The sequence below is a fragment of the Podarcis tiliguerta genome (assembly GCF_965153285.1).
Source record: "Podarcis tiliguerta genome assembly, chromosome: 1".
Lineage (NCBI taxonomy): Eukaryota > Metazoa > Chordata > Lepidosauria > Squamata > Lacertidae > Podarcis > Podarcis tiliguerta.
Window position 1 is genome coordinate 72,371,565 of NC_139534.1, and position 27,602 is coordinate 72,399,166.

Sequence of the window (27,602 nt, forward strand, 5' to 3'; positions counted from 1 at the left end):
GGCTCTTTGGATAACTATTAGAACACTATTTTCTCACCAATGTGGGTAGTTTACATTGTAAAACTACTGGTGGCTGTTACTGTAACTCTGTCCTGAGTGTAATATAGATGAGGGATAACCAACATTGTGTCCCCCAGATGTTGTTGAACTACAACACCTATCAGCACCAGTACAAACAGCCAAAGATGCTCGGAGTTGTAGACCAACATCTGGACGGCACCACATTGGCCATCCTGCTATGCATACTTATTTGACAAAATCATGCAGTAATCTGGATATAACCAAAGTCCTAATAATTGAACAGAGTGCTTTCTTCAGAAACCTTAGGACAGGCTTCCTCAACCTCAGCCCTCCAGATGTTTTGAGACTACAATTCCCAGCACCCCTGACCACTGGTCCTGCTAGCTAGGGATCATGGGAGTTGTAGGCCAAAAACAGCTGGTGGGCCAAGGTTGAGGAAGCCTGCCTTAGGAGAAGCAACAGCAATGTAGAAGTAACAACTGAAGCTGTAGAGCAAGCTTCACCCTTAGATCTGATGTGAGTTAAAGTTATGTATACATATTGGCATCTCGTTCTGTGAAGAGAAATTATTCACTTATGCAAAGAGGTTCTTCCTTGTCCAGTGCATAATGGAGTCACTGTACTGTGTTCTTAAATCAGTTGTAGTTCCAGAGTTTTGATGGAAATAATTCTTGACACATATAAATTAGTTGTTCACTACAAATAATTTTTGATCTTGCAATTATCTTTTCAGGTTTATTAAAATACATGTTTACAACCTTGAAAAAAAATATATTTAATTCCTATTGATTGTATGAGTTGCACATATGGATAGTTCACATAAAAGTTCAAATGAGGGGCTAAACATATTTTGATTGGCATACAAGTTGGGGTGTTTGTAATTTTAATCAAAATTTAAATTAAGACATACTTCAAATAATATGTCAAAATGATGCTATTGAATTTAAAGTCTAATGACAACTGCTTTCACTGCTAGTAAAAACATAGCCATTGTGCCTGTGGCAATACAGAATGGCACTTCAGAGCATGCAGGAACAAAGCAGTCAAGTATTTAAAGAACAGGGAGTGACTAAAACTGAAGATAGGAATGTGACCTGGCTATAACCATTGCAGCAAATTGTATTTTGGTTAGAAGACGTAATTATATTAAAGATAGTTGGATTTTCAAAGCATAATTTAAATTTGGAAAAGTTGGTTATTAAAGCAGGAAAATGGCCTTTTGTTTTCTGTTAGGATCTATTGAATTAAATTGTAATAATTTCATTTTTTATAAAAGGGTCATAGTCTCAACAAATGTAATACCAATCCCCACTCTCCCACCACTTGCACATAGAGAGCCAGACCATTGGTCTACCTAGTTACCTAGTTTGAGTAGCTTATGGTGTGTGTGTGTGTGTGTGTGTGTGTGGAGCTTTCTGTTGCTTGCGGTCTGATTCATAGGGACCCATACAGCACATTGTACTATCTCCTGGGTTTGAGACAGGAGATTCCCAGCCTAACCTAGATTGAACCTGGAACCTTCTGCCTGCAGAGCAAATGCTCCACCCCAGAGTTGTAGCTCTTCCCCTCAAGGACTGTACCTCAGAAGATGTGGTCACTATTCTGACAAACAGCTACTCAACAGGAAGGACTTTTGCTACCCAGGGGGATTAATCATGACCTGCTGCCTCCCATGGCCTAATAGGCATATAGGCATGAACCCTCAAGGTGTGAATTGAGGGACAGTTAATCAGGAGGATTCTAATCCACTCAGTGAGGTTGACTATCCCAACCAAGCTTTCTTCAGCACCTTGGTGTTCATGTTGGCCAGGCAATAGCAGCAGCACTGGTTGAAAAATCCTTGACTCTTGAGGCAGTTGATGAGAGACACCAGCTCAGGTTTAGTTATTCTGGTACTCCAAGAAGCCCTAGGGAGCTTCAATGGCAGTGTTGGTGGCAGCAGTGGGAGAGGCACTGCTGCAGAGAGTGGCCAAGCTCTGCTGCAGGAAATAATGATGGTGGCAGTACCTGCCGCAGCAGCTGGGATACTGAGTAGCAATGACTGAAGACAAATGGATTCAGCTTCATCCTTTAGTGTTTTGCACAAATACCTTTGCAAAACTTCAGTTTAAAGAAAGAGCTGCATGTCTGAAATGTTTAGAAAAATATGGAAGAAACAGAGTATAACAATGCAGATTTCAAGATTACAAAATGCAGGTGCCTTTTGTAGCTCTAAAATATATCAGTCCTAGTGGAGGAGCCTGTGACCAATGATAAACATTCAACAAGATGTGAACAAAAAACCCAACCCAACATCAAGTCTAACTGAAAGTAATAGTACCACTAATAATCTAGGAGGGGCTGGTGAAACCGACCCTTTCTGAGGATTTAGTCAGAGGGGGGCACAAAAATCACCTATCGGATGATGGAGTGTATGACATGTTTGTGTGTGGCGATGCACCACTGCTTTCGTGGCAAAATCAAACACAGGAGAAGCTTTGCATCCTTCTCACACTGCAATACAAAGGCGTGCTTTTGTTTTGTTTTGCCTTTCCTCCTCACCTTGCCCTCACTCAGAATGCTTCAGGTACTTGGGTCATGTAAAATGTTGTAATTTCTAATGTGGCTATTGTGGCAAAGTGATTGTGCGTGTGGGTGGGTGGGTGGGTGGGTGTGCTGATACAGCAAGGGACCCTAGGTACTCTTCCGCTCCACGTGCTTTCCAAAGGCCTTAGTCATGTTTTACGTTAGCTGGATCAGGACCACAGGGTGCTATGAAAGCTTTTAAAATGTCACAATCATGTTTTAGCCCTAGATAAAAGATATAGCGAAATTTATGCATTTGAATCAACTGGAAAAAATCACTTGCGCCATCCTAAAAATTGTTTGTCTATCTTAACTGTTAAATGATTGCTTATTTTACCGTATAAGTTGTTCCTATCCTTCTCCATGTGTATTAAATTCACATTTATTTACTGCAGCTTAATGTTACTGCTGAATAACTATTGTGCCTTTACATGTGTGTTGTATGTGGAAAGATTTAATATCTAGCACATCGTAGCAACAAAGGGAGTGCTTTGAGATGAGGGTATTAAAACTCACTCAATTTCCACTCCCTTTTTGACAACTGCAGTTTTTCCATTTTAGATTTTTTGGACTTTGTTGTTGCTTTGAAGATGAAAAGGCACCCTGGAAACAGCAAATTGTTATATCCATTTGTGCAACAACCTTTTTACCTCCCATCCCCAGCTCCAAAATCTACTCCAGAGGGTCTTTACTTCCCAAAGAATCTGTGTGTTCCTATTAGAACGGAATAAAGTAACTATTCAGTTTTTGTCATGGACCTAGGGAGGCTTATCAAGTTACATTTTCAGAATTCTTCTGTACACTTGTACCTTGGATCCCGAGCGCCTTGCGAGTTGAACATTTTGACTCCCGAACGCCACAAACCCAGAAGTGAGTGTTCCGGTTTGCGAACGTTCTTTGGAACCCGAACATCCGATCGGGCTTCCGGTGCTTCCGATTGGTTTCAGGAGCTTCCTGCAGCCAATCAGAAGCCGTGCTTGGGTTTTCAAACGTTTTGGAAGTCGAACGGACTTCCGGAATGGACTCCGTTCGACTTCCAAGGTACGACTGTATTCCATTTTAAATCTGTAAGTTGGGGGCAAGAACAATAGCATGCCCACTTTTGTTCTCTCCTACCTCACCCAGCTTGATAAAAGGTGTTGAAATATTGTGGCTTTTTCAGCATAGTGTGTTTTGGAAAGCAGTGAGCCAAACTCCTGGGATTCTCCCCACACTATTCTTATTATTTAGATTTGTATCCCAACTTTTAGCCAAATTGGTTCCCAAAATAATTGGTTAAGAGTTAAATACGTAACTACTATTTCAAATTCTAGATTTTCTGTGATGTTATGTAGGTCATTCAGACTTATAGAGGAGAATTAGGAAGTGAACTGTTAAATGGATCATTTGTGAGATACATTGTGCATAGTGTGAACCAAAGCAAATGCAGGTTAAGAACCGGAGACAAGAACCTTTGCTTTTATGAAGCAAAGGTGATGAAAAGCGTTTATTTTTGTAGATGGAGAAGTAAAATGTTCCTCTCTGATCAGTTACAGAGGCATGCTAAGGTGAATTTTAATTATGACTAAATTGTGGTATTACTCTTTCATACCCTGAACATCTGTTCCCTTCAGGAATGATGATTTATGCAGGCTATCAGTAGAGACAGCTTGCTACAGCTTATGTCACGGTTTGTGGGAAGATGGGGTCGTATTTCCAAAAATATCAGCTTTTATATGGATACCAGCCAGTGTGTTATTAAGGTAATAGGGGAAAGGGAGCACGATGTGTTCGCTTTTAATTCTGAAGCCAAATATTGACTTTACCTTTTCCCTTCCAGACCATCTGTTGTTAACGAAGAAGGCAACTTGGACACTGAATGGCCTAGTCTTTCCTAAAGGTATCAAGAGGAGAGAAACCAAGCCTGTACTATCCACATGTATGAAGACACTTACAGAGAAGCCCACTGTCAGATTTTTGGTGTTTAAGAACTGTATGGGGCAGGATGGTTATGAAATATCATCTCCCCCAGACCAGAATGAAAAGGTAAGCTTGCATGTGGCAGAGCACAAATATGGGAAAAACATCATTCCCCTAATGCCCTTATATTACTTATTTATCCATTTTTCTTATATGATTGCAACAGAGATTCAGCAGCAGATTTTATTTTAAAACATATACCCACACCCAGTTCACTGGACTGATGTTATTATGCACTGCATTCATTGTTTTTGTTTTAATTAGGCCATTATCTTCCATTGTTCTACTTTGGAATTGCCCCCATTCATGTCCATGTAACCACTTCAAAAAAGACACAGCAATTCAAAATGCAGAACATCATGGTGGCTTTTTTTTTTACTGCCTTGGTGTACTTATGATGTCCATGGGATAGAAAAGATGAATAAATTTGTATCGGTCAAGTTATAGAGTTTTGCAAAGACTTTATAGTACATATGCTTGGTTTTTTTTAATTTGTGTGGAGGAAAAAAGAAAAACAAGAAGGTAAAGAAACTTGAAGGAATTACAGGATATGGAGAACAGCAGAAAGGGAATGGAGAATGGAGATTTAAAGAAAGTAGAAATGGTAGCTTCTTAGGTCTTGCCTGGTGCAAAATGAGAGAGGTAGAACAAAACAAAAGCCTAAAACTTTGTGTCTCTTTGCTTAATCAAGTTTGCTTCCTTTTTATACTCTTTCTCCTAAGCAAAATATTAGGGTAGGGATGAACAATATGTTTTCATGAAAGAAATAAGATTCTATTGCAAGGACCCCAAAGTTACCACTTTCCGTATTCTTCTCTTCCTTGGCCTGACATTTTTCTTAGTTACTCCAACTGACGTTTGGTAATATGGTCCCTTATAGTAATATTTCGGGGATCACATAGAAAGGGAGACAAAACAGTTTGCTTATTCAGAACGAGAGCAGTACAGTGTGGGAAACATTGGCCTCTCTGTCTCAGGGCTCATCCACACTTTTGCCTGTCCCATATTTTGATTGTATTGTGTCTTGATTAATTTCCTGGTCTGGGAGCCTTTCTTGTTCTAGGGCTGTACCTTGTCAAAATCCAATCTTATCCACTGAATCAGATCTTATCAGATGTGTGGAAAATCTGAAGAGAGCTTTTGCTTAACTGAGCTTCAGTTCCGTGGGTAAGATTGGGTTTTCACAAGGCACAGTTATGGACCAATGAGAAAAGTTCTCAGACCCAAGGTGCACAGTATGATCAAAATACAGGTCATGCAAAAGTGTGAAAGAACCTTTAGTTGGCTTTGGCTGATTGGCCAATGAACATTGTGACTTCTACACACTATGTGTGTAGAACTATTCTACGCTATGTGATTGCTGATTGGTTGGTATCACTTGAGGAATGTGGAATCAGCAGAAGAAATAAGAAGAAAGAGGGAACCTTAGTTGTGAACTGCCACAAATAAAGGTAGAATTAAGGGCACATGGCAGCCCCTACAAAATAATTACTTTCTCCCTAGAAAACAAACTGTGTAACCATACAGTGTTGACAAAATATTTTTTATTCTTTCAAAAAAATCTTCTAAAGTTTTCCATATTTAGTGAAACTATTTTTACTTTGTGAAGTTTTTAGATGCTTGTACCATGAGACTGAACCTTGTTTCACCAGCAAAGTATATGTATAATATGCATGGAGAAAAAATTGAAGATCTCTTGAGTGGTAAGTAGAAATTACTATACATTTTGTAGTTTTTTATTACTATAAATGAATGCCATGCGTCAGCTATTGTATATATAAATGTGTGAAAAAAATGAAGGCAATTGGAATTACTGCCTTATATTTCAAAAGCAGGCATATGTATATTTATCAATATGAACTTAGTATCGAGAATTATTATTCCACTATCCTAAAAAAGAAGAGAGAATTCATATGTGAAAGTCTCGTCCTCTTTGATAATCCATAGCATCTGGTTGCAGCCTTTTGTGTTTCAGTCTTGATTTTAGCCTGGCATTTTAAGCTTGCTATGAACTGACATTTGTGGCTACTTCTTAACGCCAGGAAAATAGTTTTTAGTCAGGGTACCTGATGAGGACCTAAGCAGAACCCTACCAGATCAGACTGAAGGTCCATCTAGTCTCGTATCCTGATCTCTGTGACCAAACAGATGCATTGGAAGGTGTGCAAACAGGACATGGGATCGATGGCACTCGCCCCATTCATCTTCCTCAGCAATTGGTATTCAGAGGCATTCCACCTGTAGTACTGGAGGCAGTAGTCAGCTGTCATGACTATTAGACATTGATGGCCTTATCCTCCATGAATTTGTCGAATCCCCTTTTAAATCTCTCCAAGTTGGTGGCTATCACTACATTTTGCGGTAGTGAATTCCATAGTTTCACCCTCTATTCTGAAGAAGTACTTCCTTTTGTCATTCTGTGTTCAGCATCATTGGATGACTATGGGTTCTAGTATTATAAGAGAGGAATAAAACCCTATATCCATTTTACCCACACCATGCATAGCTTTTTCACACCTATCATGTACTCCAGCTATAGTAACTTTTCCTCATAGGGGAGCTGATCCAGCCCCTTACTCACTTTGATTGTTTTCCCCCGTCCCCTTTTCCAGCTCTACAATATGATTTTGGGTTTGCAGCAGCCAGATTGGTGTTGGCAGCTTGGTTTTGCCTTCCTTGTAGCCAGAAGGCTGCAATTTGTGGCTGGTCTTGCTGGACAAGCCAAAACGTCTGGTTCCAGCACCCTACCTATCCTTCTTGTCCCTGATCTCATACTGTGACTCCGTATGAGGTCATGGACAATCTATGTTCTTCTTTCCAGGTCCAGGTTGTATGGGGTGTATGTGAAGCCTGCAATTGCACTGGCCTTTAGAAGAGCTTGGCAACCCCACACTACTGCAGGGACGATTCTCATCTTCCTCTCCAGTGCCAAACCTAGAGCTGAGACCGGGAAGGCTGGAGTCTAGTTTTGTATGCCAATGCCTTCCATGCACCTTGGCAGCCCATTGCTGAAACACCAGACTGAGCCTACATCTTTGGCTCAGAACTGGAAAGGGGGCAAAGATCTTACCCATGGGTAGGCAAACTAAGGCCCGGGGGCCAGATCCGGCCCAATTGCCTTCTAAATCTGGCCTGCGGACGATCCGGGAATCAGTGTGTTTTTACATGAGTAGAATGTGTCCTTTTATTTAAAATGCATCTCTGGGTTATTTCTGGTGCCTGCCTGGTGTTTTTACATGAGTAGAATATGTGCTTTTATTTAAAATGCATCTCTGGGTTATTTGTGAGGCATAGAAATTTGTTTCCCCCCCCCACAAAAAATATAGTCCAGCCCCCCACAAGGTCTGAGCGACAGTGGACCAGCCCCCTGCTGAAAAAGTTTGCTGACTCCTGATCTTACCCATTGCTGTGGTACATTTCTGAGCTCATTGCAGCTTTGAAGACTCTCCACATACTTCCTCAGCTCCAAATGGGAGAGGATGTTCGGGGTTTCTCTTGCCATTCTTCCCAGAGGTGATCCAGGTGGAAGTGAATCCGCAACCTGATTGGCCTACAGGTGACTCCCGGAATTAGCCATTGTGTAAATAATGTATATAAAGCAGACGTTCTGGGGGAACTGCCACTCCTCCTCACCACTATGAGCTGAATAAAGAGCATGAAATCCACTCTTGACTCCCAAGTATATTTCATGCAGTATTAAGGATTGTGAGCAGAATTGTGAATTCCTGTTTGTAGTAACTCTCGGAATACATGCTCTTCAAATTTTGTGTTACAGTTCAAAGTTTGCTTTGTGGCTGCACCTATTCTCTTGAATTCCAGGCCTATTTGTATTAGAGAGGCACATAGATTTTACCATTTTCAGTGCTTGCTAAAAATGTTTTTGTTTATGCAAATCTATCCAGACATGTAATTTTATTACATATATTTGTGTTTGTTTGATTTTTTAAAAAAACCCCCTGATGTTTTTATCTATATTTTGGTAATGTTATTGCTATTTTAATGAATATTTGATACCATTTTACGTAAACTGCTTAAACTTTGTTATTGAACAGTATATAAACCTTGCTAAATAAACAAATACATTTTATTCTAAGGTGCAAAAATAGAATGTATAGCTATCTAGCTTCTAGCAGTCATACTTAACTGATGCAGTTGATCATGTTTTACTTTAATTTAACAGAGATTAATTATGCATGGCTGTTTGTCACAAAACCGTGGAAACAATGAGTAGTTTGGGATACACATTCTTTTTCAAGTCTTCAGAAGCTATTGGTCAAGATTAAGCCAAAGTTAATCAAGTTTAGAACCCATTGGTTTAAATGGTAGTGTTGGGCATTTGCTTTCATTGAAATTAGTAAGACTTAAGTGCTTGGCTGGACTGTGCTCATTGTTGTTTCATTACTAAATGCAATCGCTTCTGGTTATTTGCTTTTACTTTCCTTGATTCTGCACATCACTCTTTGAGTAATACCTTAAGATGTTGCAGTAGCCAGCCACCAGCTAAAAATGTCACTAGTTGAAAGCACACCTAAGGCTAGCATAACAAATTTATTTGCTTTGAGGCTTAAATAATGGTGACAGAGTTGTTTCAAAGTTACAGTGCTGAATGATACTTTTATTGCCGGAGTTCTTGAAATATATTGATAATACAAGGAGTGAAAAAGAATTGAATAATAAAGTTGAACACTATTTTTGTTTGTATAGAGAAAGATGTATAAATATCCTTTCTACTTTGACCTGTGTAGACTTTTTCTATAACATTGTATGTACAGTGATAGAAGTAGGAAAGAGGCATAAAGTCTATTGGAAAACTACCAAATGTCCCCTGCAAATGGGCCCTATTCAGAATCAGTAAGCGTATGATGAGTGATTTGGTTTTGAATATCGCCTTTAGATTCCATGCTGTTACAAGGCCAGCCCCGAACATGGCAACTCTTATTTCCACACACAGTACCTCTTCACTCTCAATTTAACCCAAAAATCTGATGAACCCATTACTCCATACTTGATTTCATGGAACAAGGAGTAGATATAGTTACAAATGATCAATCACAAGCCGTGAACCAAAGCAGCAAGGCATTAACAATTCACACCATTTTGGTCCACTTGCTCAAGCAGAAGATGTGGCAGCATATTTAATACACAGCGACTTCACTCAGTTTTAGAAAAGACATGACTCATGTTGCATTTTAGAAATGAAGGAATTTTATAGGATTTCATGCTCGCTACCCATTTGGGTGTCAGAGTTCACGAACATCTAAACAATTAACGTAACCAGGTACTCTGTAAAGGCCACAAGGGACGAGTATCTAAATTAAATGTTACTCAAGTAAAGTAAAAAATGACCCAAGAAACGTTTCATCCCCAATAAAGCCATGTTCTGTTAGATTGCATTATACAAATCAGCATCTTGTTCTGCAGTATTGTAACACTGTAGACCCCACAGGCATATGCCGTCAATTTAATGGGATCAGTGAAGAAGCAAGGCAGCTGTGAAAGATTGCTTTAAGTACAGCAATCGTGTGCTTGTCATTCTGCTCAATAGTGGAAAAATCCAAATTCGGGTAGGCATCAGTATTTAAGAGAGTGAATGCTAAAGCATCTCTCATAAGTACCTTGGGGACAATAAGATTTGACATATAACACATAAACAAAAGTACACAACAGCTGTTAGATTAGTTTTGTTTGAGTAAAATACGTCAGGATCATTTAAACATAGCATGTGTTCCCTCCATCACTCAGGCTGAGTCTGCAGACCACACTTTTGAATATTGTACACCAAGGGCTGTGAGTCCCACAGTTGCATCACCATTACCAAAACAGTATGGGGAAAAAATCATCCACCTAATTGTATGCTTGATTAAAAACTCCCACCAGTCACATAAAGAACAAAATCTTCTTTAAAAAATCATTTAAATCTATTTGATGAAGGCGGCGGAAACCAAATGTTTATTTAAGTTTTGATTGAATGCCCTACATGGATTTTAAAGATGCTATTTCAACATTATTATTATTTATCCAGGCTTTTGTTTTGAAACACATTTCTTATTATTTTTTTCTACTATTGCCCATAAGAGCACCCTGAGATATAAGTTACATTAAGAGGGCTGAAAATGATAAACTTGGTGGTATCTGGCAGCTACTTCAAATATGTGACGTAGGGGGCCCAAAAAAGAGACTAACAAGAATAAGAGAGTGGTAACCTGGTAGAAGGGTGATTATAATTCTTATACTGTAGTTTTTAATCTGTTGTTGTTTAGTCGTCTTAGTCATTCCGACTCTCCATGACCCCATCAACCAGAGCATGCCTTGGAAACTCTTTCTTCTCTAAGCTTCTCCTTTTTTATGTCCATGGAGTTTTTGTGGCAAAATACTGGAGTGGTTTGCCGGTTCCTTCTCCAGGTGGATCACATTTAGTCTAAACACTTGGCTATGACCTGTCCATCTTAGGTGGCCCTGCATGGCATAGCTCATAGCTTCTCGGAGTTATTCAAGCCCCTTCACTACGGCAAGGCAGTGATCCATGAAGGGGAGTTTTTAATCTAGATATGTACAAAATAACTCAAATAGTTCAGAAGTAAGGCTGAAAGGTTTTCACTGTATGGCAATAGGCCATAGCATCTGAAGTTGCTTTCTTCCAGTGTGTGATATAGCAGAAGTATCAGGTCAGCACCATTTTCCCTCGTCACAAAGAGGCCATGAGCCCCGCAGTCCCAAATGGCTCAGGGCTGGGTTGGCAGTTGCTGTCAGAGCAGGAAGAAGAGGGGAGGGTATGGAGGACACCATTGGCAGGGAGAAGCCTGAGGTGATGTCAGCTCTGCTCCTTTGCCTTTAGAGGCTGGGAAGCTCCCTGTCCTGTCCCACCCATGAGTTGGAGAGATTCCCTAGCAATGGAGGAGAGCATTGGACAGTCAGGAGGTGAGGAGCCAGTAGGGCTGACCCCCATCACATCACCAATGGGAGGGAGAGCCACACCCCTTGAAGAAACATGCGCTTCCAAGAGCACCTGCATGTAGAGAGAAAAGAGTCTTTTGAGTGAGCTTTAATCCAGTCTCTGATGCTGTTCTGAACTCTCTAATAGTGCTTTTGGCAATTTGTATCTATATCCTGACCTGAACCATTCTAAGCCTTGACTGAAGCTTTCTTACTTTCTTGCATGTAAGAGCCTCCGTCATAGCACATGGGACGGGAGTTTTGACAACTATTATCCAATGCTTTGTGCGTTTAGTTCCTCTGGTACAACAGGACTTGCATTTCCTCCCCTCTGCCCACATTCCCAAAATCTGTCCCTGATGGTCCCTCAACCCCCTGCAGCTGATTTTGTGGGAGGAAGTGTTGTTTCATTATGGAAGTCCGCTGAAGCAGTAGGCTAACAGTCTGGATAATGGTCACAGTGTGTGTCTGGCTCCCCCGCCCCCCCTCCAGTCTCATAATTCAAAATAGTACTTTTCCTTATTTGAATTTTAGCTGAGGGAATGAGATGGATTGTATTGACTTTTATTCCCTTTGATTAAACATGCTGTGGATCAACTTGTCTTTTTAGAGACAATTATTTTTCTTCCTAAATAGAAAACTTCCTGAGAGTTCCCAGAACCTCCAAAACACGCCCCCCCCCATGTAAAATGGACTTCTCAAAACCAGATAGCCCTCTTTCTATTTATAGAGTATACCTTTTCATATATTTCTTGTCATATAGCAATACACTTGCATTTTCCTACTTTTCTAAAATGGTTACAAACCAATTTGTTGTTTAAACCTGCTTTCCTCATCAGAACAATAACCGGTTTGTGCCTTAAAAGCACAGTCTTGACAGTTCCCATAAATGAGGGTGATTTTTCCAATGCACTTCCACTACTAATGTCAACATTCCCACGTCAATTTAATCTTTCATTGGGAACAGTTAAAATGTTAACAACACAAAAAAGAGCTTGCTGGATCATGTCAGTGGCCCATCTAGTCCAGCATCTTGTTCTCACAGGGACCAATCAGGTGTCTATGGGAAGCACACAAGCAAGACCTGAGTACCAGTACTCCTGCGGCTTCTAGCAACTGCTGTTCAGAAGTATCCTGCCTCTGACAGAGAAGGTAGAGTGTTATTTGGTCTTAGAATTCTACCTTGGTTCAGGTCAGGAGTGGATCTTGGGCTTAATGCATTCAAGTTCCAAGCACTTCAGGTAGAAGCTAACTAATGAACTGGGAGGATCCTGTATTTATTTGAACATTTCTTCCTGGTGAAAAAGAACCTTCCCACATTTATATAAGTGCTCGAAAGGAAGGCTGTTTCACATGGTAAGCCAGAATTTCACAGATCACTTGTAACCTTCATCCTGTGCAAAGCAGACAAGGAGAGACCAGATGCGTTTGAAGTTACCTATCCGCCTCCCAGTAGAATCCCTGAATTAGAATAGTATTTGAACAGTTTTGTGCATGTTTTGGGGGGAAAGTGTGAGCATGTGAGGTCAGTCAGACAGTAAGTGATAACTTTCAGCTGCTCTGACCCAAATATGATTTGGCGCTGTAGCACTTTCACTTAAGATAACTTTGTCCAATAGACTTGAATGGATAGTTTACACCTGGTATTCTGAGTTGTGATATATGTATCATGCTTTTTGATACAATATCAGGTGATTTAAATTTTGAAAGTTATAAAAATGTTCAGGGTGATTAACAAAATTAAAATAATAAATCAATAAAATATGATTTATAACATAAATATAAAACAAAACAGAAATAGAACGATAAAACATAGTTGATAAAAACAGCAATAAAACAGGAGGGGTTTAAAAGATCTTGAAAACTATGGCTCTAAAATGACTTCAGAAAAGCCTGGTAACCCTATTCCACAGATGGGGTCCCACAATAGAAGGGCCTCTCTTCAGTTGCCTCACTCATAGGAAGCTACTGATAAAATCCTCATTGCCTGAGCCAAATTGATGTGAACATAATGGTCCTTCAGGTATTTGGGTCTCAAGCCACATAGGGCTTCAAGTTAAACTAGTATTTTAGAACATGCTTGGAAATTAACCAGGAATCTTGTTGGCATCCGTCTGTTTCAGGAGACAATGGAGGAGTGCGCCTTTGGGGGTGAGGTCAAGCTGTTGAAAGGTTGTAGCGCCTGTTGTAGCTGTTGGGACCGAAGTGGGAGAGACACATTTTGTTGCAGCTGGGACCGATGAATGCATCCACTTGTGCTGCTGCAGAAGCACCATGGCATGACCTTTGTGTCTTCAGGCACAGGAGGGACATCCAGCATTTCCAAGACAAACAGAGTCTGGATACTGTTGACTATGTCAGAGTCCACTTTTTGCTGCGAGTAACGTTCTGGATAGTACTCTGCTCATTGCTTTGTAGCTGTGGTCTGTGATGATCTCTCCCGAAAAGGTTTTCAGTGGTGCATTCTGCTGGGCCTCACTTGCCTTTATCACTTGCCTTTCTCTATGTAGCAAAAGTCTTTTTGCAGGGTGCACACTTGTAGTTGAAGAGAGGCTCACACTTTGCAGCAACAGCAGGTTTCATGTCTTTTATGCAGGCCTCAAACCACTCAGGGATCTGTTGCTCTCTTTTGCCAAAGGAGGACCTGGCTGTGTTGTATGTAGAGTGCCTATTGGATGTGGTTCCACCTTGCTTCCACACTCTCTTTGGAGCAGTTCAGTAGAGCTTGTTTAACGGAATCAGAGAAGCGTTCACAAAGTTCAGCTCCGACTATTTATGCTTTATGCTTTGTACTATGGGCCTTCTTTGGCTGGAGATGGATCTTGCTGACTACCAATGAGTGATCCATGTCACAGTCGGCACAGAAATCAGTGGTGTGGTTTAAGTTCAGGCATGGTCTTCTCAACACCCAACAGGGATCACAGCAAATGTGAGAGGGAGCTGATCAGCACTGGCTGCTGCCCACACAAGTTAAAAGGGAAGCATTGGGGCGGGTGGCAGCATCTCAGGGAGCACTAGAGGGAGTGGGTGGCCACACCAATAGGTCCTTGGGGAAAATAAAAGTGTTGATGGCTGTCATTGATATGTGGCTGTCATTTCTCCATCGGCTGTGTGGCGATCACACAGGGTCCCTGGACGTTTGACAGTCTATTGATCCCTGTGCCACCACTGTGCCCGCTTCCCCACTGCCACCAACCCGTTACTCTCGGGTACACACTGAGTCCAGACAGTTATTAAAATTGAACCAAATAAACAAGTTTATTTTATAAGCGTTAACAAGTTTATGGTTTCTCAGATAAAATTCTTGTCAGTTTCTTAACTTTAGTTTCTTTACCGGCCTATATCTTCCTAATACCTTCTGACTAATTATCTCAACTGTTTGACTGACTCCTCTTAACATATTCTCTCACTCTCTCACATCAGACTAACCCAACCCACAGACTTATCCTCTCTCTCTCTTCTCTAACTCCACACTGACTTCTTAACAACTCCTCCCCTTGGGTTCCTATTGGTTAGTCATTTTACACTTAGTTAACCCTTTCCTTATGACATACCTAGGAGGACAAGCGCCACAGGCTGCATCCCTCCAATTCTCTGCAGATAGGTGGTACACACAGCCGAAACAGGTGGCTTTCACCCAAACTCATTAACTGATGAGCAGAGGGTTAAATTATGACCTGACTCCTGCAGAGACCAGGACTGAAGTATTTGCTCATCAACTCATGAGCAGAGAGTTTAGTCCTGCTGAGTGCTGCTTCATCAGTGCATTACCTCTGTGAAGAAGCACACCCCCATTCAACTTGACATGTAGGTGGGATCACTCACTTGTCAGTCACCTGACTTCGTTATGGCATCAGATGATTGATATGTGAGTCCCCACCTGTCAAAGTTGGTCTGCAGGGGTGGGTGGGGGAAACTCAACTGGAAAATTTTGTATCTTATGCAGTTTGGACCACAGTCTCTCTACCTGTCCAATTGTGTGAATGTGTATATAATTACCCCCATTGGTTGCATTTTGGGATAATCTCCACCTCAGGTGTTCCTCTAAACCCCCACCCAACAAACTGAAATTTCTCTGTTCTACCCCATGTAAACGGTCAGTTGTTTTGTCTGGAAGAAAGCTCTGTCTCTCATATATGTGAGTATTAATAAGGGTAAGACCCACCTATAAGTGAGGTAGCACAAGAAAAAACACACCCATCTCCCCCTGTCTGAACCCTATTTCCTCTTGTGTTTTTGTACTTTGATCCTAACACAACACTTCTGTATTGAAGATCTGGCTTCTGGTTGGTTCCCTGCTTGCAGACATGGAGGCTTTGCTTCTAGTGACTTATTGCATGGTTCATGAAGCACACTGCTGGGTGTAGGAGTAAGAAGGAGGCAAGGAAACACCTTTGGCCATTGGTGACTGGAGAGGTTGATTGTCTCACCTCACACCTCCCTGTCCCCACTTATAGTATCATGGGCCCCTCCCTGATAAAATGTTGCTTGTGGCCAGGGAGCATAAGTAAAAAGCAGTTAGTGTCACAAAACAGGATTTCTGGGAGGGGGGGAGGGAGTCCAGAATTACCACAAGATTATATTGCTTTTCTGTAATTTAGTCTCTAAACTTTTGAGGATATTTATGGCAATAGGAAACTAGATCAAGACTGGTCACATGGTAAAGAATACTTAAGCAGAAGTAAGTAATCTAGAGTGCAGCCCCGCTCACTTAGAATTAAGGAACAATATGTGTGCAAGCATGTGCAGAGTGCTTTTCACTTAACCCTCGAGAAACTGCAGTCTCCCCGACCACACACATTTATAGTGAAGAAGCAGGACTTATAAAGTGAAGACATTTCTGTCTCACGTGAGCACACTAAACACCCAGCGCTTCTCTCTTTAGAAATAAGCATTGACCCTCACCTATTGCCCAAAGGTTGTAACCACAGAATGCAGGTATTCTGTTCTCCTTCAAACACAAATCCACTCTTAGTCCCTCACCCTTTCTCTCCAGCAACCCTTCACAAAGCTAGATTCACCTCCCCCTTCCTGCCCTCTTCTAATTATAGGAAGACTCTCCTTCTCCCTCAGCCTCTGAGCTTAATTTGTGCCAAGGCTCACCAGGATTCAGTGTAGGAGTTCCCTGCTGAATCAGGTCAGCTGGAGGGCAAGCATCTGCATGGGGCAAACTGCATTTACAAAGAGGCCCTTCTGGGGGCAGCACCCTTTGGGGGCTGCTGCGGCTGCTGCGCACGGATCCTTCATTCCACTAAAATTCTGGGGAAATTCTTAAGTTTTATCAGAGTGGAGGTGGGGGGGGTGGGGGGGATTCACCCACTCCTTTAATTTATCAGCACATAGGTTAATAAAGTGAAATAAGCTTTCTTCATATTCCTAAATCTGCTGGTATCTATGATGCAGAGCCAAGGGAGAAATAAGCATTTTTTGGCTTCAGGATTTACTGATAATGATAAAGAGATTGTATCACACAGTGTAGTTAAGATACCCATAGTTACTAGTGTAAAAAAAATTGCCTAGTATCTGAAAAGTTGTGTCTGTTCTTCAAACATATTTTAGGAAATGATGATTGAAGAGAAAGCATATGTTGTCACCCAGTGCCTTACATGCTACATACGTGTCGTCCTGTTCTCCACTACCCCATCCACTTCAATCAAAAGAACAGCAATGCTATACTAAGCAGATTTATTTGCTTTGGAAGTTACTTGTTTTGAATGCAAATAATAAAAAAGATGATAGTAAAAATTTCTTTATAAAACTGTTTCTATTTTAGTAATTATCAGCTATGTAAAATGCTTGATCTATAAACATATACACTCATTGACAGGAAGCTATGCTCTGAAACAACATGGAGCTTGCAATTTTATCAGGACAATGCCAGTAGATTTCAGCAAGGTTGGTTCCAACTCATCTGTGATAAATGAGAAGATAAGGCAATCAGTGCACACCATGACACTCTGTGCAGCTAGTTAGACACACTTCAAAACTATTCAGGTGTGCTCACAAGGCTTATGAGTCTTACATGGGGGGTGTCTCAATATAAATACATCCTTCATGGTGGCCACTCGAAATGCAGGATCTGTTTTTCTAAGACTTAACCCAGGTCAGATATAAATAATAGATGTTAAGAGTTGTGGGTTTGGGGATGCATTTCAGACTGTGTGTTTCAGCTAGGTCAAAAGAATGCCTTTCTCCCCCTTTTCCTTCCCCTTGTGTAGTTCCTCTGCTGGACAAATGCCTGCAAAATTCCATCACACCTCTGCGAGGACCTCTTTGGGTCTCTAAGGGAGAAGGTTTCAGCCCCTCTGGAGCAAAGATATATATCCAAGGAGTACTGTTGGCCTTGCACCAGCGATTAAAGTCTGCTAAAAACTACTGTGATCAGGTGAGTTATCCCACGTCTTTAAACAGCTGCTTTTTCTTTGATATGAAATGCACTAGTTGTGGTAAGGCTGTGATTGGCACTGTGTCATAAGGAAGGCTGTCTTGTATTACATGAGCTCTTATACGCAATAGGTAGATGAAGTATTTCTTCTGTAATCTCAAAGCCAACAACGATTGAGTTAATTGTGTATGCCTTTCAGTGTGTTGTATGCCTAATCTTTTTGTGCTGCACTTCTCCTTCTAAGGAAATTATATATAGCTATTTAGGATAGGGTCACTAATAGTGAAACATCTGCAGTTTCTCAGAATTCATTTCATCCCCCCCCCCCCCCGGTAGAAATAACTAGAACTGAAATATAGTTAAGATATGTTAAATGTAAAGTCATGTAAGCATAACATTTTTCTTAATGTTTTGAAATTTTCTTAATGTTTTGCTTTGAAGAGCAGCCTTCAGCGATTTGCATGAGAAATCTGTTAGGCATCTAAAATACATTTACATTCTATACCCAGCACAGAGATTTATTTTGTGTGTGTATGTGTGTTTATAGATGAAAGGTATTGAATGTAGTTAGTTTGCATTTGGTCTGCACTGCATGCCAGTATTCTTTTGGAAATATGTTTTAATGCATATTAGTACAATTGACCTAAACTGAACAAATAATGTATGCCTTTTCAGAACTGTTAGCTTTAGTATAATTCGCTTGTTATTTTTTTAAAGTGCTTGAAATTCTTGGCATGAAAAATTATCAGAGCAAAAATTAATATTGCATCTTAAACTGAGATTTACAAGATATATTGGGTCACATACTAAAAGATGAATGCACCATGCTCTCAGTCTTCATGAAGGGAGGGGGGGAGGAAGCGGATGTCAGTCATGCTGTTTATACAGCACCTCCTGCTGTTAGGTTCATAAAGAGAAATGATCATTTACTTTGAAATAAACTGTTTTGTCCTGAGCTGATGGGGATCTACAACAAGTAATCAAGAATACAGAAGCAGGCAAAGGAGCCTTCTTTCAGCAAATGCTTGACCCATTTTAATACTGGTGGAGGGGGTGGGGGAGGAACTACACTTGATCCTTATTTGGTCCTTATTTTTAAAGTTTTTATTTCACCTGTAAAAGGCAGCTTTGATGCAAAACATAGACAAGTAGAAAGGTCTACATCAGAAAGACATTCTTTTCTTTAATGAAAAATATCTCTCAAATGTAATTCAGTTTTGTTTCAGTAATCATAATTTTGCACCAAATTAGTATAGAACAAAGGGCATCTGCTATTCATAGTGCTTTGGGTTTTAAGAGTCATAAACTAGGAACAGTAAAAGTTTGAGTTTGATTCAGAACCCTTTTTTGCTTTTATAAAAGCGGATACCATTTTAAACTTATTTCAGTGTTTAGAAGTAAAAAAGAGAGGTAATATTAGGCAGTTCTAAAATATGAAAGTTATACCCAGGTTAAGAATATTTGCTATGGCTGTTGATCATAGTAAGTTACAATTACAACAGTACAGAAAGAATAAATACAACTGAAGACCCATGTTTAGTAATGTTTGTCCTTTTCAAGTAACTTAAGATTTTAACACTGGTATCTTAAGTATTTCAAATACTTAAAATCACTTTATTTTGGTTAAGCGTATTCTGAAATATTTCTGTTTTTCCCCCCTTTCCCCCATACAGTAATATTCAATTTTTAATAACTGAATGTGGCCCAAAGAACTGAGCACAATAGTCGACATGCACTCTTTCCACACTAAGCCTCCCTCTTCTGGCTCCAGTCAGTTGCATCTTGAAAAACTACTAATTCTTAAAGGCCAGAGGACACTCTGCAGAAACATTCAGTATGGGCAACGGGCCACAGATGGCGTGGAAAATCATTCTCCCTGTGCACACTTGCAAGTGTTTTATGTTCTTGCACAGCCCTGTTTGGATCACAGGCCATTGTCAAAATTCGCTTGTACCTCTGTGTGCCCTCCATAGCTATGTCCCAATGCACAGCTGTAACCCATCTCTTCTTTAATGCATCAGCAGAAGGAACCAGACCAAGCATGCCACGCAGCTCACAGGCATGCCATGCAGCTGGGCCCTACTCTTCTGTTCTTGCCAGAAGGTTTTTGATTGTTCAGACTAGTTAGTCCACCCAATGAGGAATGTGGCTGTGCTGACATGTGTCATGTGAGTGCCTCATCAGCACTTGTACCGTATGTTTTTCTCACCTGTGATAAACTAGCACGCCAGGTCAAAAGGCTTTAGTGGCTATTGTTTTGCCTAGGCAAACTGTTTTGAGAGCGTGGCTTTTTTTTTTGATGATGCTGTGTGTGCTCAGAGGAAGCTTGATTGTTTCTCAGCTCAGGTTTTACTTAGCTGTACCCTGCCTTTGTTTTCAGTTACCTTAACGTTGTCCTTTTTAATTAAAAAGAAAGCATTTCAAATGTTGAAGAAATACCTTCCAGTTAATTTTGTTCCATTGGGGCATGCAGACGAAACCTGCGTAGCAGTAGGTATTTACGCTATTAAAATATTCCTTCTGCTTTTCAGTCCATCTGAATTAACATGCACAAGATACCACTTTCTCTGCAGGTCTGCTTTACATGTCAGCAACAGTGGGCATGCTAGCAGTTTGTTGCATCTTGCCCTTTTAAGGTGCGGGGATCTGAGTCAAAATGTTCAGTCCACACGGAGACCATTTTCTGTCCCTGTATCCATGTCATAAAAAAGTGTGAATACTTTTTACAGGCCTTTTACTGAAAATGTTTAGGGTGGATTAAGGAAAAATGATACTTTTTGGAACTTATGACTTCTTGAAGACAAGAGAAAATGCCCCCCCCCAACAAAATAAATAAAAGTAGAAATACTATAATTACAGTAATATTTTGTATTCTAGAAGTCATACTTTAAAATCACAATGTCCTGTGAGCATTTGGCTAAGACGTGTGATAAGTGATTTTCAGGAAGTGAATGCTTCCCTTAAAATCTACGAATGCTCCTGAGAATTTTAGATTTTTTTATTTATGTGGCGTATTTAGGTGCTAAAACGAGTGTGTGTTTAAACCTCTTGTTTTCTTGATTTGTGCGCCTTAATTTAGACCTAAAAGATCACATCTTGTTTTCTGTATTTAACGGCAAATATGATAAAAGAGCTAATAACTTTGCTTTGACAGTGTGTATTTAAGTGCCTTTACTTCGAGCTGCAATTTCTGTAGGATGAAATTGTTCAAAGCTATGCTTGGAATATTAAAAATTCATTAGCAAGTGTGGAAATAGCATAAACATGCAAGCATGAAGTGCAGTTAACACTTCCAGTGAAGGGGCTGTCCTGTCTCATTAGCATTCTTGATATGTAGTTGTGCTGTTGGTGGGGGTGTTGAACAGGAATGTCATTGTGCTGAGCCCCAGTGTTTGGGGACAAACACTACTGTGGAAGGAACGTGTGAAAAGGCCATAGTGTGATCAGTGAATGAGGAAGGCTGTGCGTTCCCTGTGCTTCAAGCAGGGAAGCTGTCATTCACAATCCTAGCACAGCTAAACAGAGGCCAAAGAGAAGATTGAAATACCTTTTTAAATGATATTAATGATTCTTAAACATTTCTGTCCTTTAGGCTCACATAGTAAACAATTAGTCCTGTCTGTCACTAAGATCAGCAAGGCACAAAACATGGGTAAGGTGACACAAAGGGTAAGTGGTGGATCCAGTAAGAGATATTACCATAGCCATTTTGTATCTCTTACTCCCTGGGATAAAAAATAGCGACCATTCTGCATGGTAAACTAATTCTCATTCTGAGAGACAGAAAGATGTAGTATTGAGCTCTTCAGCTTTTTCCAACCCAATTACATAAATATTTTTGAATTATGTATTTTAGGTGTAGGCCAAACAGTTTAAGAAAAAAGTTTTTAACAAACAAAAGAGAGAAATATTTGTGTTAAGTGGCACTGTATATTATATCTTTAAAAGAAGGTGTAATATGCCAAAAATATTTTAATAATGAAATCAGCAAGCATTTTTCCTTTTTTAATCATCACAATTTTCCCACTAAAAATAGTGCCAGGGTTTTATGTCGCCGCAGACCCTATTCATCATAAATGAAGCATTAAAGGAAATATGCTTCATAATTTGAATACAAATTATTTTGCTAGATGCATTTTTTCATTCTTTAAACAGTTTCACAATATTCATTTTCAGCATCCTTTGTCATATAATTTGATAAGCAGTCCTGCTTGAGCTCAGAGGTTACTTTGGGGTGTTGTTGTTTTTAAACAAAATGTGCTTATTTGTGTCAAGAAAAAGTTAATACATTATTTGGCATTTTGTAACTCTTTGATTTACAGTTGCTGCACTTAAATACTAGTTTTTGTTAAACATGAATAGCAAATACTGCATAACTTTGTTTTTGTTTTTAATCTCCGAGTGTCCGTGGTCTAATACGTTACCCTTGGTATCGGATTTGTATAATAATAATAATAATAATAATAATTGAGTCTGATGGTGGCATATAGTATTATACTAGAGAGTGTTATTTTTACATTATAAAGAGTTATAGTTACATCTTTTTATGGAGTTTTGCATAATAACTGTATTATGCTGAGATATTTAACTTAAATTAAATGTAGCATTTAATTTTTCAAAACTTTGCGAAGATGATGGAGTTCTACAGAGTTTTGTGTGGTGAATTATTGCTTTAAAATAAACTTAGAAAGCGGCTAAAGATGTTGTTGTTACCTGTAACAAAAAGATTCCAGTGAAATATATGTTGCAATTTATTACTGATTGTAAACTTCATAGTTTTGACTAATGTTTTTGAAAAATTGTCAGCTCTTTAGACAAGCACAATATTGAAGTGCTGGTGTTATGATTTTTCTGTATACAGTAGAAATTTGGTAACAGGGCAACAACCTTTGGATCCCTGTGGTGTGGCCTGGGACAAAGAAGGCGGCTTTGCAGATTGATAAAAGAAACTTTTTTTTGTCAAAACAGTCAGACATACTAAACCTGTAACATAGATTCTTATTAAAATATCATTAAAATTCTTTTTTTTTAATTCTGAACTTGAAAATCCACTCACTTTCTTTTATAGGTTTTGATAAGTGATTTTTAGCATGTTAAGTTGTGTTATGGATTTGAGCCGAGTTCCTATATTTTCATGCAACCAAGCTGCATTCTAGTTACTAGAAGTATTTTAAGAACCTTACACTTGTGTCTTTTCCAAAGTGTCATGCCTTGAGCAGGCCTAACATCAGTTAAATGAAGTGAAAATTGCATTCTTGTCTTGATAGAGATGAAAATGGATTTCTGGTCATGAAATAGATGTAGTTGTCACTTTTTAAAAAAGGTGTCAGCAGTTTGCTTCAGCGACTAAGGTGCCAATTCAGTATGACAGTAAACTTGTGATCTGAGCAATCAATAAAATGCTTCAATAACTTCTGCTTCATTACACTTATAATAAGAAGCTATAGATCTGTGGCACATAAAATGTTGATAAAGACTATGTGTGGGGACTGACTGTACTAGTCTGCCTTCGAAACACAGCAAGTGCAATGTTGCCATCTAGAGTTTGTGCATAGGCAATTATTCTAAGAGGAAAAGTATGATAATGGTAAGCCTTGATAGGGAAAACCCTGTTTATATGTTATCAATGGCGCACATATATGTGGAACAGTTCCTCGCCGGGTCAGAAAATTGCCGAGATCATGGGGAAATCAAGCATCCCTTCTTTGAATAATGTGTGGCACATGCTTTCCCACCCGCATTTTAATGGCCTTGAAATTAGTTTCAGTATGAAGGTATTTTCACTGTCACATGCTGTGATGGAAATGTAAGATATAAAGATTTTATTTAACCATTAAACAATAACCTTCAACTATCACAGAGAAAAACTGGAGAAAAACTATCACAGTGCCAGCAATTTCAGATAAGTGGTTCAGATTATGTCTAAATCTTCATTTTTAAAAATATTTTCCCTGGACATCTCCTAGTAGGGCTGGGAAAGACTTGTGTCTAAAACCATGGAGATTTGCTGCCGGTCTGTGTAGACAATACTGAGTTAGATGGACCAATGATCTGACTATGTATAAATCAACTTCCTATGTTCCTAAGGAAACAGAAATACCCTTCTAGCTTGATACCTAACTATCATGATTGGCTTGTGCAGCTGACGTCTATTTGCACAAACAGGACTCCTGCTTCCTCTCCTCACCCTTGCACCCCCCCCCCCCAAACTTCAAGAAGGCAACCCTCTGGAACAGAGTGGTGAGCTATTGCGGGGAGGGGGGAGAATGGGAAGTCATGTTGCTGGCACAACATTGGAGATCACTGTTTCTTTAAATATTTTAAGGGCATAAATGAGCCCTGTGGTAAACTTATTTTCAGCACAATGTCCATTTTTACTTTTGCGAAGAATGATGAGTCACTTGATTGAAGTATGTTGTGGAAAATGCTTAACTGTAGCAGCAGGCCTAAAAACACTTGATCGTGCCCATTGAATTCATATTAAAGTATGCAACAGATCTGGGCTTTTGTTCCATTTAGACCCCTTCCTTGTTGAGAAAGAGTGTTGGTGCTGACCTTTAAAGCCATAAACAGCCCCGGTCCAGTATATCTGAAGGAACGTCTCCACCCCCATCGTTCTACCCGGACACTGAGGTCCAGCGCCAAGGGCCTTCTGGCGGTTCCCTCGCTGCGAGAAGCCAAGTTACAGGGAACCAGGCAGAGGGCCTTATTGGTAGTGGCGCCCTCCCTGTGGAACGCCCTCCCACCAGATGTCAAAGAGAACAACAACTACCAGACTTTTAGAAGATATCTGAAGGCAGCCCTGTTCAGGGAAGCTTTTAATGTCTGATGTATTACGGTATTTTAATATTTTGTTGGAAGCCGCCCATAGTTGCTGGGGAAGCCCAGCCAGATGGGTGGGGTATAAATAATAAATTATCATCATCATCATCATCATCAGTGTCATAGAGATCCCCTATTTGCTTGATTTCCCAGCTATCCCATCCAGTTTACAAGTGGGCTTATATATGCTAAGCATCTGGCATGGAAGCATAGGCAGGAGGGTGTTTTCAGAAGTGCTCAATTTAGCTAACTTCACCTAGTGGGTGTGGCAAGTCTCAAATGGAAGATGCCCCTTGTGGAGCGATAGTTGAGTTAGAGGACCTGACTGTAAAGATTTTAGCTGCCTTGAAGATTATGTACTACATCATCAATTGGGAAAGGAAGAAAAGTTGAATCACTGCACTAACATATGCCTTCACAGTACCTGTGGGAGCGAAAAGAAACTCCTCAATAGCTAAAGTATGGATTTCATGTCCTTCCTACCCCCCACCTAGCTTAATGTCATGTGATTCCTTAGCTCTGAACTTGCATTAGGTATGTATACAATGTTCCATTTCTCCTTCCTGGGTGTTTGTGAAAGAAGTAGCTCCTGTGTTGCTGCTGCTGCTATTGTTAATAATCATAAAAACACACCATTAAAACTACAATATAAAATGCCATATATGATACAATATAACACATTAAATTAGGCATATGATTCCACTCCCTCGTGCTCTAAAGACCTATCAGAACAAATAGATCTTAAGGTGTTATCTGACAGAAAACAATAGGGGGGCAGTCTGATCTCAACAGGGAGCAATGTTTTAGGTCTGAGGTGCCACTACTGAAAAGGCCAGGGCCCTGCTTCATGTAGTAACCCATGGGTTATATTCACTGAGACCAGTACTAGGAGAGCTTCTCCTGAGGATCTTAAAACCAGTACTGGTTTGTACTGGGGAAGGAACTCCTTCAAGTACATGAGTTCTCAGCTATTTAGGGTTCTGTGCACTAGCACCTCGAATGGCCCAATAGCTTACCGGCAGCAAGTATAGTGCTTTCAAGACCAGTGTTTATGTGAACTCATCTCAGTGTCCCAAACAACAATCTGGCAGCACCAGCTGCAGGGAAGCCCCACACAGAGTGCAATGCAGTAGTCCAATTGGGAGGTTATCAGTTCTCCCACTCAAAGGATGACTATAGCTGCCCCCAGAATATGCCCCTGTTCTCTCAAGAGGAGTGCTACCCTGTCCACAGCTGGTTGTCAGCCTAATTCTCTGACCCAAAACCTGCAACAATAGCCATCGTCGGAAAAAGGTAAACAGCAGTAGGCATCACTTTATAATACAGAGACAGACAAGACCGTATTGGACTGAATATAAGCTGCACTTTCCCCCAAAATTCCAACTGTGAAAAGTTAAAGTATGGATTATATTTGCAAATTTACGGTATGCAGCCAAGAGTGTGGTGAAGGGGCGCCCGTCCTGTGCGTAGTGCCCCATCCTCTCCCCCAAGGTTGGGAAGGGAGAGAGTGAGGAAGGGGAAAGGCCTTCGGCAACACAGCATGGCTCCCCCTGCCCCCCCGTATGCATCCAGGAGCAGCGAGGAAGGGAGCAATTTATATTCGGGTATTCCCCCCCCCCCATTTTAAAGGTGCAGCTTATATTCGGGTGCGGCTTATATTCGGGCCAATACGGTATATACTTTAGATAATAGAGCTACTTAAAAATTAGTTAAAATGTGCTTTACCCTTTAATGAAGTGGCATGCAGCGGTAATTTAATTGATTTTTAAGGAATGGAAGAGAGCTTTGTTTAAGGAAGTTCTTAGGAAGTTCATGGGATTTCTTTCTTCATTCCATTTATATCTCACCTGCCTTTCATGGAACTCAGGGTGGCGTACATCATTCTCTTCTTCCCCATTTTATCCTCACAATAACCCTGTGAGGTAGGTTTGGCTGAATGTGAGTGACTGGCTCAAGGTCACCCAGCAAGTTTCATAGCTGAGTGGGGTCATAGTCCAGCACTCTAAGCGCCACATGACGCTGGCTCTCGTTAGTACCGCCTCAGATTTAAGTTATAGGTGTATATTATTAAATTTGTGCATGAAAAGCATAGCGTTCACAATTTCAAACCCACTTCTGTTTTTGAAAAGGTGACTGATAAAGAAATGTAATGCCCGCACACTGCTTTTACTATGAAACTACGTGAAATTCTGCTCAGATAATTTTCATTGGTTTCAATTTAACTCTCTTGAAAAGGCACCAACATACATTTAAAACTTTTTTTCCATTATATTGAAAATAGATTATTGCATCTGAGAGCCTTGAACGTAATTACAGAATTCTTCTATTAAAGGCTGTGAAAGTAAGACTTGACATATTTCCTTTAAATTACTCAACCACCTACAGGCATCATTGCCTCTGACTCTTTTGAATTTAGAATAAATTTTATATTGTTAAAGTGGCAAAGTGAAAGAGTGTGCTTGATAGATTCCCTGAACAGCTTCAACACCCACAGGTATTATTTGTAAGAAAACAATCATGCCGTCTTCAGCTGGTTAGAGAGGGCACAGCATTCCATCTTCACCTGACATCCTATCTGTTCTGTCGACATTGGGTGCCCCCTGCCTGCCACCTACTCCTCCCAAAACAATGCTCACAGGAAGAGACTTGTGTGAATGGACAAGAATATGAATGTCTTAGAGAGAGAAAAGGGGGGGGGGTGTTGAACAGCATAGAAGCCACGTTGTTAAGGAGGTGGCAAAAGACAACAAGTAAAACTGTCTTGAGGATTGATTAGTATTTTGCACATTCTCTTCTAATTAATCAATGTTACCTTTGACTTGCATAGTACTTCTCAAGTATGATTATTTGGAGCTCTGCAAACAGATTGATTACAGGAAGGGAAGTGCCAAACCAAAAGGAGCTATGTCTTTTAGTT

At 40.2% G+C, this 27,602-nt stretch overlaps 1 protein-coding gene across 9 annotated transcripts in view; it reads left to right on the forward strand.

Moving 5' to 3' along the window:
• Positions 1-27,602, forward strand: part of DCDC1 (doublecortin domain containing 1) — a 246,362-nt gene that overhangs the window by 31,687 nt on the left and 187,073 nt on the right. For all 9 annotated transcript variants that reach the window (XR_014505400.1, XM_083415302.1, XM_083415304.1 and 6 more), the window contains exons 6-8: positions 4,406-4,611; positions 6,155-6,248; positions 17,697-17,863. Coding sequence is in view for 8 of the 9 variants with exons in the window: in XM_083415302.1 (XP_083271428.1) it covers positions 4,406-4,611; positions 6,155-6,248; positions 17,697-17,863 (467 nt within the window). In the remaining variant the exon portion in view is untranslated. The remainder of the gene's footprint in view (positions 1-4,405; positions 4,612-6,154; positions 6,249-17,696; positions 17,864-27,602) is intronic.